The sequence below is a fragment of the Glycine max genome, chromosome 15, assembly GCF_000004515.6.
Source record: "Glycine max cultivar Williams 82 chromosome 15, Glycine_max_v4.0, whole genome shotgun sequence".
NCBI classification, from domain to species: domain Eukaryota; kingdom Viridiplantae; phylum Streptophyta; class Magnoliopsida; order Fabales; family Fabaceae; genus Glycine; species Glycine max.
In genome coordinates this window covers 53,143,856-53,160,704 of record NC_038251.2, presented here as the reverse complement: position 1 = coordinate 53,160,704, position 16,849 = coordinate 53,143,856, and the positions used below count along the sequence as shown (strand labels likewise).

At 33.7% G+C, this 16,849-nt stretch overlaps 1 protein-coding gene across 5 annotated transcripts; it reads left to right on the top strand.

Annotated features, from left to right (window-relative positions):
• Positions 1 to 876: 876 nt before the first annotated feature.
• Positions 877 to 15,099, top strand: LOC100790649 (telomerase reverse transcriptase). 5 transcript variants are annotated; one of them, XM_006598200.3, is made up of 13 exons: positions 877 to 1,239; positions 2,390 to 2,464; positions 3,019 to 3,084; positions 3,195 to 3,348; positions 4,218 to 4,657; positions 4,820 to 4,946; positions 5,216 to 5,348; positions 7,324 to 7,465; positions 7,736 to 8,962; positions 12,225 to 12,769; positions 13,711 to 13,983; positions 14,168 to 14,450; positions 14,860 to 15,099. In XM_006598200.3, the coding sequence occupies exons 1-12, from the start codon at positions 928 to 930 to the stop codon at positions 14,439 to 14,441; spliced, it is 3,768 nt and encodes a 1,255-aa protein (XP_006598263.1). In that variant the 5' UTR covers positions 877 to 927; the 3' UTR covers positions 14,442 to 14,450; positions 14,860 to 15,099. The 5 variants fall into 5 exon arrangements, with proteins under 5 accessions (XP_006598263.1, XP_006598262.1, XP_040865490.1 ...); XM_006598199.3 differs by having other exon boundaries at positions 4,814 to 4,946; XM_041009556.1 differs by lacking the exon at positions 3,019 to 3,084.
• Positions 15,100 to 16,849: the final 1,750 nt, after the last annotated feature.

Here is a 16,849-nt window from a genome sequence, read left to right as displayed (position 1 = left end):
CTTGGTTTAACATATTTAATGAGTATGGATAAATTGTTAGTATAAATGACAATATATTCAATATTTTTAAGTAAAGTTTTAAGTCTTCTGGATAAAAGTTATCAATAAGATTCGTCGACGTAAATTAATCATTGATAAAGTTGATAGATATTCTATACCAATACATAATAAAAAAAATAGTTTAATAAGTCATAACAAAACATTTAAAAATTAGGAAATCAATCTGAAAAAAAAAGACTATAAGTATATTTTGACCTATTAATTTATAACCTTTATAAATTAATTTATTGTCTTTAAATTCAAGTTAAAAATAATTTAGAGTTTATTATTTTTTTATATTCTATATATATTTCTTGAACACTCAAAATTATACTATGAATAAAATCTTAATTATTTTATTTTTCATATGGTATCATGAAATCGTCAACTAGTAGCTTAATCATCAAATTGATTTTTTTTTAACAACTCACCCTTCTTTCCAATCTATCTATTAAATATTAGCCTATACTAATTATCATATGTGGATATAAGCAATTTTATAAAATTACTATAAAAAATGTTAACTAATATTTTAAAGATATTAATTAAAAAACTTAAAATAAAACTTTTATTAAAAAAGGAAATTTTTTATGGAAGATAATTTTTTTTATAATTTATATAATTAATATTTTTTGTTTTAATTTCTTAATTAATATTGTAAAGTGTGTATATATTTTTAAAGTATGTGTATATTAAATATTTTAAGTTATTATTATTACGTTTACCAAAACAAGTCGAATGTCTTGTCTATCTTTTCAACTTTAACATTTCACTGTCCACTCCGTCTCACTTAAAAGTAAATATATACTATCCTCACTCAAACGTAAATACGCCCTTTCAAATACTTTCCTTCTCTTTCTTTCACTTTTCCCTCTCTTTCCCGTCAAAATGACGCGAAAACGCAGGAAGCCTGCAGTTCCCGGCGTGCTGTGGCGCATGTTCCGCGGCCGAGCGCGAACCCTCTCCGACACAATCATTTCCTTGCTCCCTCCGCCACCGCCACCGCCTCCGCTAGTTTGCCACTGCCGCGGCTGCGGTTGCCTCGGCTGCACCGTCGACGCGGAGAAGTTTCTTCTCCGGCCCGACGATCCCTCTGACTACTGTAAACTGCTCTCGAAATGCTTCGTTGTCGTTTCGGGAAACGCGCCTTCGCCGCTCCCGTTCTTCTTCCCACCCTCCTCCCGCTTGTCCCAACATATGGTACTAAAAAGTGCTGTTTTTTTTTCTCCTACGCTCGCGTTTCGAAAGAAATGGCTTATGGAGAAGAAAACGACTTCGGGATTTCGATTATATGTATCTCTGCTGTAGATTTTTTTTTTGTTTGTTTTTTAACTCATGGAGTTTTTTCTTAAACAAGTGGATTTTTTTTTAATCTTTTACATTTATCGGTATATTACACGTACTAAAATACCAGTAAACTAATAAACGCTGGTTATATGCTATATGATGATAAAGATTTTTTTTTCGATTATTTGGTTTTATGAAATGCAAAGCCCTTTTTGTTTTTTTTTTGGTCCTTTGACATGAGTCCTTAGTAGCTTAAGCAGTGTTTTTGATTCTTTTTTTTTTTTAGAATTTAATTAGGATGCCCGTTTAATCTTCTTTTTTTCGATAAAGCATTTTTAATCTTTTACAAGTCATACCTAAAATGATTTTCTAATTGGTTAACAGGATACAGGTATCTTTGTGATGACATTGCATGAAAATTAAATTTTTTTTTGTATTCTTGCTTTTTTTTTTTTTACATTAAGTAATAATCTAATAATGTCATGAGTTCTTATGTTCCAATAAGCGCAAACCTTCATTTTAGTTCTCACTTTAAAAAAACAATTATTCACTTTAGTAGAAAAGGAAGTGAAGAAAGACCAACATGAATGGTGTTCCGCAAATCAGGAACTAAAGTGAAGTGGTAGTAAAGTTAGTGCTAAAATGGTTGATGCATACAATATCAGGGAGTTTAGTGAGGGTTTATGGCGAGACCATTGAGTACAATAATTCCAGGGATAAGGAAATATTACAGTTTCAGCAAGTGAACTGTGAAACTTAGGGGTTAAAAGTATATTCTAGAAGGTAGAAAGGGTGGCCATGATGGTTGAGGGAGAGAAATCTGTTATAGAGAGGGTGAAACAGAGGTTTCCTTGATTGTTTTCTGCTAATTTCCTTTTTGGTTTCTGATACTTGATATAACATTCCAACCTTTACTGAGATTAATACATTGTTTTTCACCTCATTCTGAATATTGTGGATTATTGTTATTACTGTTTGATTGCTGTTTCTATAAGTTTACTTGTTTGACTTTTGGGTTGAATCCTTGAGATAATGGTTTATGAATGCTGATTTTGACTTTCAGATTGTAGGGAGGACCATTGAACAAATGCTGCTTCGAGAGCAACATTCCAATGTGTTGTGTTCCGGTTATGATCAGGTGACAAATTTCTTCCTTTCTTGTTTAGTGCTGTACAATCTTTTAGGTTATTTGTGTCAATTTTTACTCTCCAGCATTGTTCTTTTTTGTTGTTTCTGTTGCTGCTTTTCCATTATGAGGGTATTCTTAATGTTGGTTTAGATATTTCAAGGAGATACAATGAAATAGTGATCATAAGGTACTACCTAAAATGATTTGCTATGTTAATTGGGTGCTTTTGATCCTGAAATCTTCAACTATGGTTATGCACTGCAATTTGAGCGGCTTTTGTGCTATTGCATGCCTCAAGACTGCATAGTTCTAGTATAAACTGGAAAATGGAGGATTCAATGTGATCCAAGTATGAAATAATGTTAGGGTTGTAATTTTTATGAAGACAAATATGATTTATTCCTTCCATTATTTTTAGAGGAAGGTTACTGGTTAGGCAGGCATCTATGTCTTTACCTCTCTGACACTGAACTATTATACACAAAAGCATGTATTTTATGAATTCTAGTGTGCATATATGTTTGAGTGTATGTCTTGTATTTGCTTATTTTGTTCATGTGCAGAGTAAATGTTCAAGCCCTATTGTGGAGCTTTTATCCTGTGCATCTTGGTGTCTTCTGTTAAGTAGGGTATGTTATGATATTAAGATTTTTAGGATAATATTTATTTAGATGAAGCTAGCTTTTAATTCTTTATTCTTTTTCTTGTTAAAACTAAGTAAAAACTTCCATCCATGCAGGTTGGAGATTATTTTATGTTTTACCTACTAAGGAATACATCTATATTCTTGCCAGCTCCCCGTGGAAAACACAACCAGGTGGCAGGTCCACCAATCAGCGATTTATGCTTTGAAATGCTCATGGGCTCATCAAAGTTTCACCATCAGAAATATGGTAATAAGAAATGTCTGTCTATCACACTATGTTCTCAGTAAAACATATTAAATATAACAGAATTTTTGTGAAGATGATTTTTTTTTTATCGCTATAAAATGTGTTTATCTTGCTTAAATCTGTTAGGAACCTCAATCAGGAAATGAGAAAAAGAAGCAATAACAATGATAATGGATGAGAATAGCAGTATGTATTATGATTATCATAAAAGGAAAATACAGAGGAATTGAGATTCCTTCTGCCCTGAGCTAAGCTCCTCCAGAGATCAACATTCTCTGTCCATAACTACCATCTAAATTGTCTACCCCTCTGATCCTACTAGCCCCTCTTATAACAGAATTCCACTCACCACCAATCCGCTCTCTCTGTTGCCTCATGAAATATCCTGTCCCCTTCTTATTACTTCTCAAATATACCCTCCTTATAGTGGGTTTGGATATTGGGCTTGAGTCCACTAAAGGGATTCTAACAAAACCCATCATGATTCATAAAACAAGAAATGATTTTTTTTATTCGTTTAGACTTCTAATCCTATGTTCAATTTGCTATAATTCCAGACTGTTTATTAATACTATAATCTTAAAGTTACTTGTCTAGTCATTAAAATTCTTGGAAGATTTGAATGTAAATTGCTACATCTGAGAATTTGATAACCATTGCCATATCTGCTGTATATCAGTGATTGGACAAAGTCATGAATTAATGAACTGTCTACTATTATTGAACCAACTTATTGTTATTGCTATCTTGTGTCTTCTTTCCTGAAAACTTATTTGTGTGATGAGTTTAGAGAAACTTGACATTGGGAATATCCTTTTGCATCTTGACTATTGGTGAGATGTTGCAATAGTGGGTTTTATTTGCAACAGGTGAACAAAAGAGAGAAAGAGCTGATGCTGATGACCTACCAGTAAAGAAACAAAAGTGCTATAGTTCTTACAGTACCACTTGTCCTGGGGGCTTTTCAATTAACCTTGACTTCACCAGTGAGTCTTCAATGCAAGTGATCAGGCATCATGGGACCAGGGATTATGATGCCAGTGTCTCTGAAGTTCCTAAGTCAACTAGAACTGGAACTGTTACAAGGAAGTTGGAGTCAGAAGGGGAACAAGGCTTGAATTGTATTACACCTAGGCTTGGAAAGCGTTCTAGGCCATTTAAATGGCAGCGGCGTAGTTACAAAAAGCAAAAGCAATCAAGCCCTGAAGAAAATAGTCTAAATACACATTGCAATGTACTTCCTACTAATACAGATTCCATGCATGCTGGTTCTCAGTCCAACACCACTGGCTTAAGCTATCATGCAAAGGTGATAAATTGTTTCTATGAACTACTGTAGAATGCCACTTTCTTTTGTCCTGAAATTTTGGTAGGCATTAGAATCATCTCTGTGTCAAACTTGGTTTTGTGATCTTTTAATATAATTGTTTATCTTTTATTCACATGCTGTTTATATGTTGTTTAGCTGCAGATGCCGTGGCAGTGTTCTTGCTGTTTAATCCTGCAATCTCTTCCAGCTGTTCCCAGGAGGACTGAAATCAAAAGGCAATCTATTTTCTATAACCAGGAGTATTCTCATGAGGTTTTTCCAAAGAAACGTATCCACCACTGAATTTTGAATCTGTATGTTGTACATGTCCCTTCTTGAAATGGGATTTTTTGGTTCACTGATACTGTATATGGAATTGCCCCTATGTTTACAAGCTCGAAACATGAATTGTTTTATGAATTTTTTCATAGTCACTTGTCCTTCAAGTTCCTGAGTGACATTATTTTGCCCTAGTGTTATAATGTCATAAGAGCCTATTGCGTTTCTTTGTCTTCTAAATTAAAGATATTTTACTTTTCCTTCACAAATTATCTTCAGATATTTTATATTCCTTAAAGCCAAATTTGGCTTATTCAAAGCGTCTCATAGACAATATTTTTGGCTTCTCAAATGCCCAGCCAATATCTTGTTTGCACAGCAATGGCACATGTCTCATTGACTCTGGATGCCTGTAAGTTTATGCAGGCCCTTTTAGTTACAACACATTCTTTAATGTGAATGTTATCACACTCTTAAAATTTAATCAGTAATCATTGATAAGTTCCCCAGTTCATGTCCTGTACTGTGTGCTCGTAATATATTTGAAGTTTATTTTATTCTACTATCCAATTATCTTTTTGCTTTGGAGCTTGAATTTCATGATGCTGTAGGCCTGATTTAAAACCATTCCTACAATTGTTTTAGAAGATGCTTTGATTTCAAGTTTCGACTTTTTGCTTGATAAGTTTCTACAGAAGTGGTCAATGTAAGTGTTGTAGCGTGTAATTATGTATAAAATGTTTCCTTATTAGTTGTAATTTGGATTAGACTTCCCTAGTTTCCCTCTTACTGTCATGTACAGATTTGCAGCTCAAAATCTCTATGTTAGCATTTTTTTTCCAAATATTTCACCTGCCTATTGTTGGAAAGCTGCCTTAAAAGGTCACCTCTAACAGGCCTTGCAGCTATCGGATCTTGGTTGATAGTTTCTCGGAAAGGGCTACCTGTGAGAAGGGGTTGACTAAAAAAGTTGAGTGAAGCAGCATAGTGTACAGCCGTTGGGACTTCGGTTCTTAGGAGGTTCATGTCCCACATCAATTAGAGATAAAGCCTTAGTTGTGCATATAAAGCTTGGGCAATCCTCACCTTAAAAGCTATTTTTGTTGGGTTGAGTTTGGCCTTAAGCCCAAATTCTAATACCTATATATTTCTTGTGCTTACTGCTGTAAACAATCAGAAAAAATTATAATTTTTCAGTTATCTTGTCAACTTGGTATCGTAGCTCGCAGTCTGGGAGTCTTTATCCCTGCATCTTGAAAAACCCTAAGCTTGCCTTCAATCACAGCCACTGCCGCCTTCATTGTAGCTGATTTCTGAACTCCAGGTGTACTCAGGTATAGTGCCTGTGGCCTGCAAATATTGTTAACTGCTGTTCACCGGCGTTGACTGATTGCAACCACTGTGTTTTGGATTGGCAACCCCACCAGCAGATTATCTACGTTTTATCTTAATACAAACAATAATTCAACATTTCAACTATATAATAAAGCAAAGTAGCAACTAGCAAGTCTCTGCGAGACTTCTAGGAAAGTAGCAACTAGCAAATGATGAGATACTTGGGAGAACCACACCGCAAAAGCTAGCTGTTGTAGTTCTAGAGCCAAAGGCCTAATAAACCCCACACTAGAATCCATACTTCCAATGTGGGACTCCAGGTCCCATATCTTTCAACTGGATCCTAACGCTAAACATCTTCCCCTGTATCACCTAAGCTTCATTTCATCTATTAACTTTGTTAGAATCCCAACATTAGTACAAGATGCATTAAAGGATGACATTTGGGTCTAATCCATGAAGGAGGAAATGAAAGATCTGAATAAAAATAGGATGTGGGGGATTTTTGACAGACCGACAAATAAGATTAGTGTGCTGCAAATGAATTTATATGTCAAATAGGGGTGTCAAATGGGTCAACCCAATTCAACCTAACTCAAGCTGGTAAAAAATGGGTTTGGGAGATTTACAACAATGATGATATCTCTGGGGCATAAAGTGAATAGTGATCATATCTTCATCATACATTTACAAGGAGGTAAACTAAAATTTCTATTTGTATATGTTGATGCTATCATTATTATGGGGGATGAGCCAATTGAGAAACAACTACTCCAGGAAAAATTGGTTAGAGTTTGAAATGAATACCCTTGGGAAACTCAGATTTTTCCTTGGAATTGTGGTGTCCTAGCATGGTATTTTATCTCTGAAAGGAAATACACACTTGATCTTCTTAAGGAGATGGGAAACCAACTTCGATGTAAACCTAGAATGGTTCCCATCAGGAAGAATCATAAGATGAGCCTTTTATATGAGTTAGAATTCAAAGTCAATTGTGAAAGCTCTAATTTCTTTTAAGTTGTACTTATTTTAGTTTTAATATGTTTTTGCAGGTATCACTCCCTTGTTAAGTGGTTTAAGCATCTCATTCGTAGGACACGGTATTGCCAGCATACAAAGCTCTTGAATAAGCATTGTGTTCCATCATTGGATTTGGATAAAAATACCATTGGAAGATCTAGTTCACGACTTAAGGTTTTTTTATTTTTGCCTCTTTAGGATACTAAAATTCTGCTATATTGGTTGGTTCAAGAAGTTTCCACAATGTTGACGAGGTTATAGAAAACTATCTCTAGAATTCTCAGTTGATGTGCATGGGTACATTTTTGGTTCAAGTTGATAGTTGATACATACAATGTCTAAAGTGCTTTCTAGTTTCTAGCTTTTTCCTAATAATTATAATGCTATTATTTTTCCATATTCAAATAAATATTTGGTACCTAACCAATTAAATTTTTACTGCAGGACAATGTATCAACGACAAATGTGCACAAGAAATATGAGGAGTTTGGTATTAAATACTGTGCAGATACCATGGACACAACAGATTCACAATCGGAGACTTTTAAGTCATACTGCTCAAAAAGTCAAGTTGTATCTTTCATATGGGCTGTTTCTAGGAGTATACTTCCTTCTGAATTATTAGGTACTCCTCCTACTTGGAGAATAATGAGGAGAAATATTTCCAAGTTCATACACTTACGGAGATTTGAGAAATTCCCTCTAAAGCTATGTATGCACAAACTTAAAATATCATCTTTTCCTTTCCTATCAAATAATTTTTTTTTAAATAGTCAAAGTGCTTCTGTTCTAAAGTATATAGAAGGGAAAAATAAATTCTTTCATCAAGAATTCAAGAATTGGAATGATGCAGTCCATGGTGTCAAACGCAAGCTTCTGGAGAAGTGGATATTCTGGTATTTCTCTTTTCTGGTTGTACCTTTGGTGGAAGCAAACTTCTATGTTACTGAAAGTGAACAAGGGAAACAAGATATTTACTATTATCGAAAATCAGTTTGGGAAAAGTTGGCTGCTAGCACTGTTTCTTGCTTCAAAGACTGGAGATACAGTTACCTGGATGATGTGGCTGTACATAATATTCTTAAAGGTAGACCATTTGGATTTTCAAAGCTTAGACTTCAACCAAAAGAAAATGGAGTAAGGATGGTGGCAAATCTGGAAGGTTCTTCAAGAATACCACTGCTACATAGTATGGGAGTTCGAAATTGCAAAACAAAGGGGAAGGTAAAAAAACATCCCAAGTTTAAACATTATCTGTCTGTCAATTCTGTTCTCTGTGATGCCCATACTATTCTAAAAGGAATTCAGTTCAAGGAGCCCAACAAGTTAGGTTCTTCAGTGTTTGACTACAATGATGTTTACAAAAAATTGTGCCCATTTTTGGTCGGCCAGAAGAAGCGATCAGCATCTATGCCTAGTCTATTCATTGTTAAGTGTGATGTGTTGAAAGCATTTGATTCTATTAATCAGGACAAGCTTCTCGACATAATGAAAGATTTTCTACTGAAAGATGTGTATTTTCTTAAGCAGTATGATCAAGTTGTTTGCACAAAGAAGTCTCTGCAGGTTCAAAAGCAATTTACAATGCAGGATGAAACAAGTAACAATAGCCATACACAGTCCACTTCATTTGCTTCCTTTCATTCCTGGCATGGTGTCTTTGTTAACCAGGTATGTATAATTTTTCATAGGAGAGTCATCAGGGTGTGTATACAGTATACTTGCACATTCTGTCATTTTCTAGTTGTTTCATTTGGGGTCATAACAAGTTTACACATTCAAGCGTAAATGCCTTGTACCATCAATATGATCTTTCTCTTCCTATAAATGATTCATTTACACCATCCACTGGGAATCAGACATGTATATTAATTGAATTTTGTCTTTTCCTCCCATATTGTTTGTTCACCCATATTTTAGTTGACAAAGGCACTATAGTTACACGTATTTTAAACTGAGATTTTGTTTTAATATAATTATGTTCATATTTATACTAGATTCCTTGGTCCAGTCAGTGGCTGAGACACAACAGGCAACATGAACTAGACATTCTTGTATATTCAGTTAACATGATTCAATTTGTACTATTTAGTGATACATTAGGAAATTGTATGTTCAATTCATTTTGTTAATGATGCTTAGTGGTCAATTATGTTTTATCTAGACCTTGTGTGCAATGTGTTAGGTCTTCCATTTTGCCTAGAAAACAGTATCAATCAATATTGACTCCATGCTGATCATCTCTATCAACTCGCTAATGACTTCAATTCCTAACTTGTCCTGTTTCTGTAAGTTCACATGTGAGAGTTTATGTTTGGGTCATGATGTATATGGTTTATGTGGGTGGTTTGTTGTTACAACAGTTAATAGATAGTTTCAGGTCAATATACCCTGCAGATTTAGATTGTAAAGGTGTGTGTTTGGGGGGAGGGGGGGGATGGGGAATTTGGATAGAATACAATCAGCCTTCTCTCTTCTCTCTCCTTTCACTATTCTTTATTCTTAGTTACTGTTTCTACTCTTTGTTTCTATATTGTCACACACAACACCCCCATTTCTAGTTAATTACAATATTGTTTCCCTTTTTGGTACATTGGGGTCTTCCCTTTGAAAATTTAGGGTTTAGAAAAGGAAAAGGAGAGAATGGAAGTTGGTATTCTGACGTTAATAATGCAATTTTACACAAAGATGATAACCTGATACACCTATTTCTGTTGCTAATAAGGACAGTCCTAGTAGTAGTACTTGTTCTTATCAATAGCATGCTCTAGTGAGATCAAATTGTGGTTTTGAAAAGCTGCTGCTGCTATAGCTGCAATAACAGGTGATATCACAGCATCTTGCAGGGTGCCATCGTAACTAGGTAACCCCTAAATTCCCTAATTTAGCTATATGATAGTATCACCTTAAGCTTTTTTGGGGGTTAATTTCACAATGCTCCCCTTTCATTGAATCAGAGGTTTCGAATAAAATCCTAATTTTCCGACCCTTGAACACAGTCTCTCATGTAAACCCACTCTTCTCAGGTGACAGTTTCTGTCCAGTGGTGACATTTGTCAGCAGTGATGATTTCTGGCCATCCCTTACCTCTAAGGTGCTGTGGTCCTATACTTCACTTCTGTTATTTGTAGTTTGTATCCATCCCTGACCTCTGGCCATTTTTTGTTCATCCCTTCTCTTTCTCTAACTACTTTCTTTTCCCTTTCTTTTGATCTTGTTTTTTTTGGTCATTTATTCTCTAACTGGTATCAGAGCCATGACATCCTCCATGAACAAAATCATCTTCCGCTGCCATGAGAGTGTTTTTCTTCAATCTCTTCCAGTTTTTATTTTCTTCTTAATCCAATTCTTTTTCCCACTAATTCAGTTTCTTCCACTGCCACGAGAGTGTTTTTCTTTGCTTTTGATTCCATTATTCTTTTAGCAGCTTCTCCCCTTCTCTCAGATTTTCAAAGCTCCTTATTTTGTTTCATTGATTTGGAGTTTTGATCCCAGATCCATCGTGTTTGATTGCTTCTCAGATTCTGTTTTTTAGAGATAAAGCGAGAGAATTGGTGGTAGTGGCAAGAATCGATTGCACTCTGTCACATGGGCATGTTATGGTGCTTGCTTGAGTGTTGATTTTTCATGGTTAAGCTTTTGCCTATTGAATTTGGAAAGTGGAACTTTGGTCAAATGATTGGTATGCCCGTCCGAGAAGCATCGGCCTCGTCCTTGTCCCAGTTGCACTGGCCCCATCTTTGTCCCAGTTGCACTGGCCTCTTCTGTCTTTTTCCCAAATGCGCTGGCATTGTCCCAATCATTAACTCAATTACAGTTTTTGCGATTTGATCTGGTCAAGAACAGTCTTTTTCAGCAACTGATTACTAGTCCAATCCATTGTTGTCATGGAAATCAGTTTATCCCAACTGTTTTCCGCAACCGTCTAATCAGTTTGAATGATAATGTATTGTAACAAGCTAAAAGCATAGTAAGCTTTAGCTTGAGGGGGAGTGTTGGAAGCTGTGACTTGTCAGCTCTTCCTCTGCTTGTTTCAAGTCCAATTGTATCGATATCTGAGTCTCTAATGTCCTTGCATTGCTGTCATGGGTTTCAGTGTGATCCCCCGCAGCATCTGAGTTAGAAGAATAATCATCAGTTTTTGGTGTCGTACTCTGCAAACTGGAGTCCTATACCTTGGACATGTTTTCAGTTTCTGTTGATTCAGTTATGTTCCAAGCTTGGAGCATTTTATTTGTATTCTCCAGCTTGGGTGGGGGGGTGTCAAGATATGATACGATATGATTTTGCTATAATATGGTTAAGATTAAGATATGATTCTGTTTATGATATGGTAGAGATTAAGAGACATAATAGCTAATTTCTAGGAAAGTAGGAAACTATTATCTTATCTAGTAGGATTATATCTCTAAGATTTAGATTAGATTTTGATTAATATTTTCCTTTTTTACTAGCTTATCTTTTTTTATCTATATATACGCACAATCTTTGATTCAATGAATAAGAAGAGAAATACACAGATTGTCAGTTATGTCCTTTAATGTCAACATTAATAATGAATATATCTTTGCTTTTGGATGATTTTTTTAATATATTTGAGCATACATGTATGTTCAGTATATAAATATAAATTAACTTGTATCTAAAATTTCATAACAGTGGCCATCTCACTATTCGGTATCCCATTATAGCTGTTTTGGGGTTAGCTGTTCCATGCTGCTATTCGACATTGTTAAGTATGCTAATACTTCTAGTGTAGGTCCATGCATAACACCAATAAGACTAAATGGTTTGGTATTGCCTTATTATAGGAACCGTTGCTTTTTATTTATTTATTTTTTAAAGCGATCACAGGATGCTTAAAATAAAGTGAGTGTTTCCACAAAAGAAGATTCCTATACTATACTTAATTCAAACTTGTATATTATCCCAGGAACGATGGAAGTCCGTGAAAAAGAAAGCTCTGTATGCAGATCTTGTGCAGCATGTGAAGCGCAATGTGTTGCAGTTTGATGGAAAATTTTACTTGCAAGGTGTTGGTATTCCCCAGGGAGGGGTTTTGTCTTCTTTGCTCTGCTCCATGTATTATGGACATTTGGAGAGACATGTAATATTTCCATTTCTTGAAAAGACTCTTGAAAGTGGCAGTTGCATAGAGAATAATTTTGGGCAAACCAATTGTGATGATAAAGTCTCATCTTCCTGTTACTTGCTAATGCGATTTATTGATGATTTCCTTTTTATATCAACATCAAAGAAGCAGGCAGCTAGCTTTTTCTCCAGGCTAGAAAGAGGATTTCGTGGTTACAACTGCTACATGAATAACAAAAAGTTTGGTGCAAACTTTGATGTAGAACATACATCAGACTCTCCATTGAACAGGGTTTATGTGGGGGAAGATGGTGCTACTTCATTTCTTCAATGGAGTGGTCTTCTTATCAATTGTTCCACTATGGAAATTCAGGCTGACTACACCAAGTTAATCTTCATTTAAAGCTTTTTGATTCATCTTATTGTCATAATTCATTTTTGATAAATACAAGTTTGCTTCTGTGTTTATTGATCATTGATGTTTGAGTGTAGCAAATAATTATAAATGTTTTTTTTTTTTTTTGTAATTGGTGTTTAGTTGAACAGTTTAGAGGTTAAGGTGGTTAGTGGTTTGAGTTACTTGGTACTGTGAATGAAAGATTAGTCTCGCTGAAAGGTTGTGAGCATACCATGCTTAATCAAGGAAAAAAAAACAGAGAACAGTTCAATGTTAAATTATAGTGGTAATACTCCAGTGCATGCTTTAAAACAAAAGAAACATAAAGGTTGACTCAAAACAGCTCTCCATTCCATCTGTTGTTTTTTACAGAGTTAGTAAAATAACTTTGTAAGCATCATATGCTTGTTTGTCTTAGTTTGGCTCTGGTTAGGAAAAGATTTTTACACTAGTTAAACTTATATATTAGGTTTTAATCATGTAGTTTCATATTATGGCTTTTCAGATGTAATGTAAGGGTATTTAGTGAGTTATTTTAGTTAGAATTTCACAGGCAATGACTTGTGCATGACTGAATTGTAATTGATATTCTGTTATCTGGAGTAGGATCAGGGGTTACTTAGATTACTTTGGGATAGGTATAATATGAGAAGTTTACAGATTATCCCATATCCTGCAACTATGGTTTGGTAGTTGAGATGTTCATTTTTTATTTTAAGATAAATTTGTTAGACAAATTTCTACTGAAATGTGTTCAGGGGTAGGATGTTTTCGATTGTTTACCTGTTATCATATTTGGAACTTGAAATTATTTAATGTAATCATCTGATTGATGTGTGTGTCTGAAAGCTATTTAGTGCTGCGTATTATTTATATTGTGAAACTTTTCTTGGTTCTTTTCTTGGAATAAGTAGTTCCATATGCCCAACAGGTACTTGGGTAGCCATTTAAGCTCGACACTTACTGTTTGCTGGCAAGGTAAACCAGGCATTAATCTCAAGGAGAAGCTGCGTCTCTTTCTAAGACCTAAATGCCACCCTATATTCTGTGATTCAAATATAAATTCAGCAGCTGTTGTGAGATTAAATATTTATCAAGTATGTTTGTTGTGTGCAATGAAATTCCATTGTTATATTCGGGATCTATCTATCATGTGCAAACTCCACAAAAGATTTTGTTCAAATATTATACAAAGGTCCTTGAGGTATGATATGATCTTATCGTTGAACTGATATTAAGACACCCTTTTCTCATTGTTGATTTGATTGGCTTTTCTCATAAAACTAATAAATTCTCAATCAAATGATTATGTATATCTTTCTGAATACTTTAAATCTAGGAATTATAACCGTTAGTCAATTAAGTTTTCTTTCATGATCAACTACCAGGTACATGTACCAGATGATAAAGAAACAAATGCACTCCATAAGTCTTAATTCAGATATTCAGCCGATTCTTGTATTGGAGAAGGAAGAAGTAGAATGGCTTGGATTTCATGCTTTCGTACAAGTACTGAAGAGAAAGCAATCACAACATAAGGAGTTGCTGTCAATTTTGAGGTCAAGGTTGTCATCACATAGAATATCTGAGAGTGTCTCACCCGAACTGAAATATGCAATTAATACCAAGAATTCTTCTTTGCTATGGAACATCAAGTATTAGCTCTTAAAGGTCAGTGTCGATGACTTAGTAGTTCGTTGTGTTATTTCATTGGATGTTCTTCTACCTATGGGGTGGTCAAAAACCTGGATGGATTGGTGAACCCAATGATCCTGAATTTATCCAAACCAAAATAATCTGGGTTAGTTTGGATGTTCAGGTTAAATCAGGTCTACAAGTGTAATCAACCATTATTAGGTCATACAGTCGAAGCAGTTGAACTCAACCTGACTTGAACTATTTTTTCTTTCTTTCTAATTTTTTGGAATGCATTGTTCTACACTTGACGCCAATATTTAATATAAACTTAATCAGTAATTTTGTAAAAAAAAATTATTGCAAAATCAAGTAGCATTGGCTGAAAAAGCTTGTAATATTTTCATTCCATGTGACTTATTTTTTTTCGTGTCCTTCCATGTAGGTGAGAGACATCCTACCGATGACATGATGAGTTGCATTGCAATGCCCATTTTTTTTTTTGATTCAACAGTTATGTGATGCTGAGTGGAAAAAATTGTTATTATACTTGGCACAAGATGTTTTGTTTCTTTTTGTCCCCTGACTTTGAATCAGGGAGAATTGCCCATGTTATGTCAACTAACAAAACACAATGTGATTCTGCTTAGCTGGTTTTAGACAATATATCGATTTTTGCATGCAAGCAACCTCCTAGGTGTTCAAGTACCTAAAGGATCTCTTGTCTGTGTTGGAGATAAAATGAGGTTTAAAAACCAACCTTCATTTAAAGCATTACTAAGTCAAGCAGAATAAGAAATTGAAATGTCATTTTTTTGCTATAACATAGGTTTAGGTAAATTTGAATCTACAATGATGATTTTTTATATCGCTTATGTATATAATCAATGTATATGTGTTATTTTTTCACATCGGTTAAATATATAATTAATGTAAAAAAAGTAATATACGTAAGTTGGATGTCTGAACACTACTCAATAAAAAAAGGACACATTTTTTGAGAAAGAGAAACATGTTGAAAATTTTGTGAAGATAAATTTTGAACATTTCTATATTTATGAAAATGAAAAATATATTTTAGAACCTTTGTTTTCTTATTTAAAGGTAAAGATGAACTCAAGCATTTGTGGTAAAATTATAACATTGTAAAATAATGACAACTTTTAATTGGTTTTTTTGCCACCAATAAATGTCAAAATTTATATGTTGAAAGCAAAATCTCTTGAAATAAACCTAGTATATGTTATAAACTTGTTATATCTTTTGTGTACATCCAATCCAAAATTGAGTCGATAAAAGAAGGGTATTTAAGTATACTTATTTTATAGTTACTCTTACAATTACTATTTTTATATAAAAAATATTATTTTTTTAGGCTTGTGAATTTTATCTAATAAATTATTGGTTTAATTGTTTAGTCCATATAAGTTTGTGTTTTTTTGTTTTAGTCCCTATAAAATTTTTATTTATTTTTCATTTTCGTAAAATTAAAATGTGTCATTTTTTACGTAAAACAAAATTGATTTTATCCAAATTTACGATTATGATTTTTTGCATTAATTATATATAAAACCGATATAAGTGATGTTTTTTCAATATTGAGTTGCCCAAAAAATATACTAATTTTTTTTATTCGTGCTAAAAATTTTACACAGACAAAAATTATATTTGAGGACCTAAAACATATTTAAATTTTATTAATTATTAAGGCAATGTTGCATCAACAATGTTTTTTCATGTATAAAATGCAACTATTTGTATATCATTAGATATTAGATATACCCTTTAATTTTTTCAAAAAAAGTATATCTTTGAATTTGTGTTGTTACCTTTTTTTCTCAAAAAAGATATATATATATATATATAGTTGTAATGTGCACAATACATTTTCTCTACCTTCTTAGCTGTAAGACAAACATAAACATGAAATACTCTCAACTTCAAAAGGTGGAGACTAATGTGCATAAGAGGACTTGTGCTGAGAAGTTCTTTGATATTATTTGCAATAGGACAATTTCCTTCACAATTTCCTTGTTTTTTCAATTTCTCTAAGTATTCCTCTCTCATGCAAAAGAAGAACAAGAAAAACACTTTTCATTCCCTTGTAACATTCAAAAGTAACTTTTTAACAAAGTTTTTGCCTTATCATTTGCCAGTTAAATATTTAATGATGCTTACTAGGGTTAACATCAAATGCACAAGTTTGCATAAAAAAAACAGGAATAACAAGGATAAAATGCAATATTGTGAAACAAGTAATGATGTGTAGGAAAGTAAATAGGTCATCATTTATCAGTTAGACATTTAAATGGATATGAGAAATTAATAAATCAGTACAAGTGTTATTTTCTCTATTCATTGTCATCTCTACCCAGATATATTCATCCACACGTTTGATCTTTTTTATATTTTTAATTTATCATAAATCTCTAAAT

Bases quoted from the DNA above. Each gene is read 5' to 3' on its own strand.
- LOC100790649 (XM_006598199.3), top strand. From the start codon at position 928: ATGACGCGAAAACGCAGGAAGCCTGCAGTTCCCGGCGTGCTGTGGCGC. The intron at 3,085-3,194 runs GTATGTTATGAT...CCATCCATGCAG, and splicing joins GGTGTCTTCTGTTAAGTAGG to GTTGGAGATTATTTTATGTT. The intron at 4,658-4,813 runs GTGATAAATTGT...TATGTTGTTTAG, and splicing joins GCTTAAGCTATCATGCAAAG to CTGCAGATGCCGTGGCAGTG.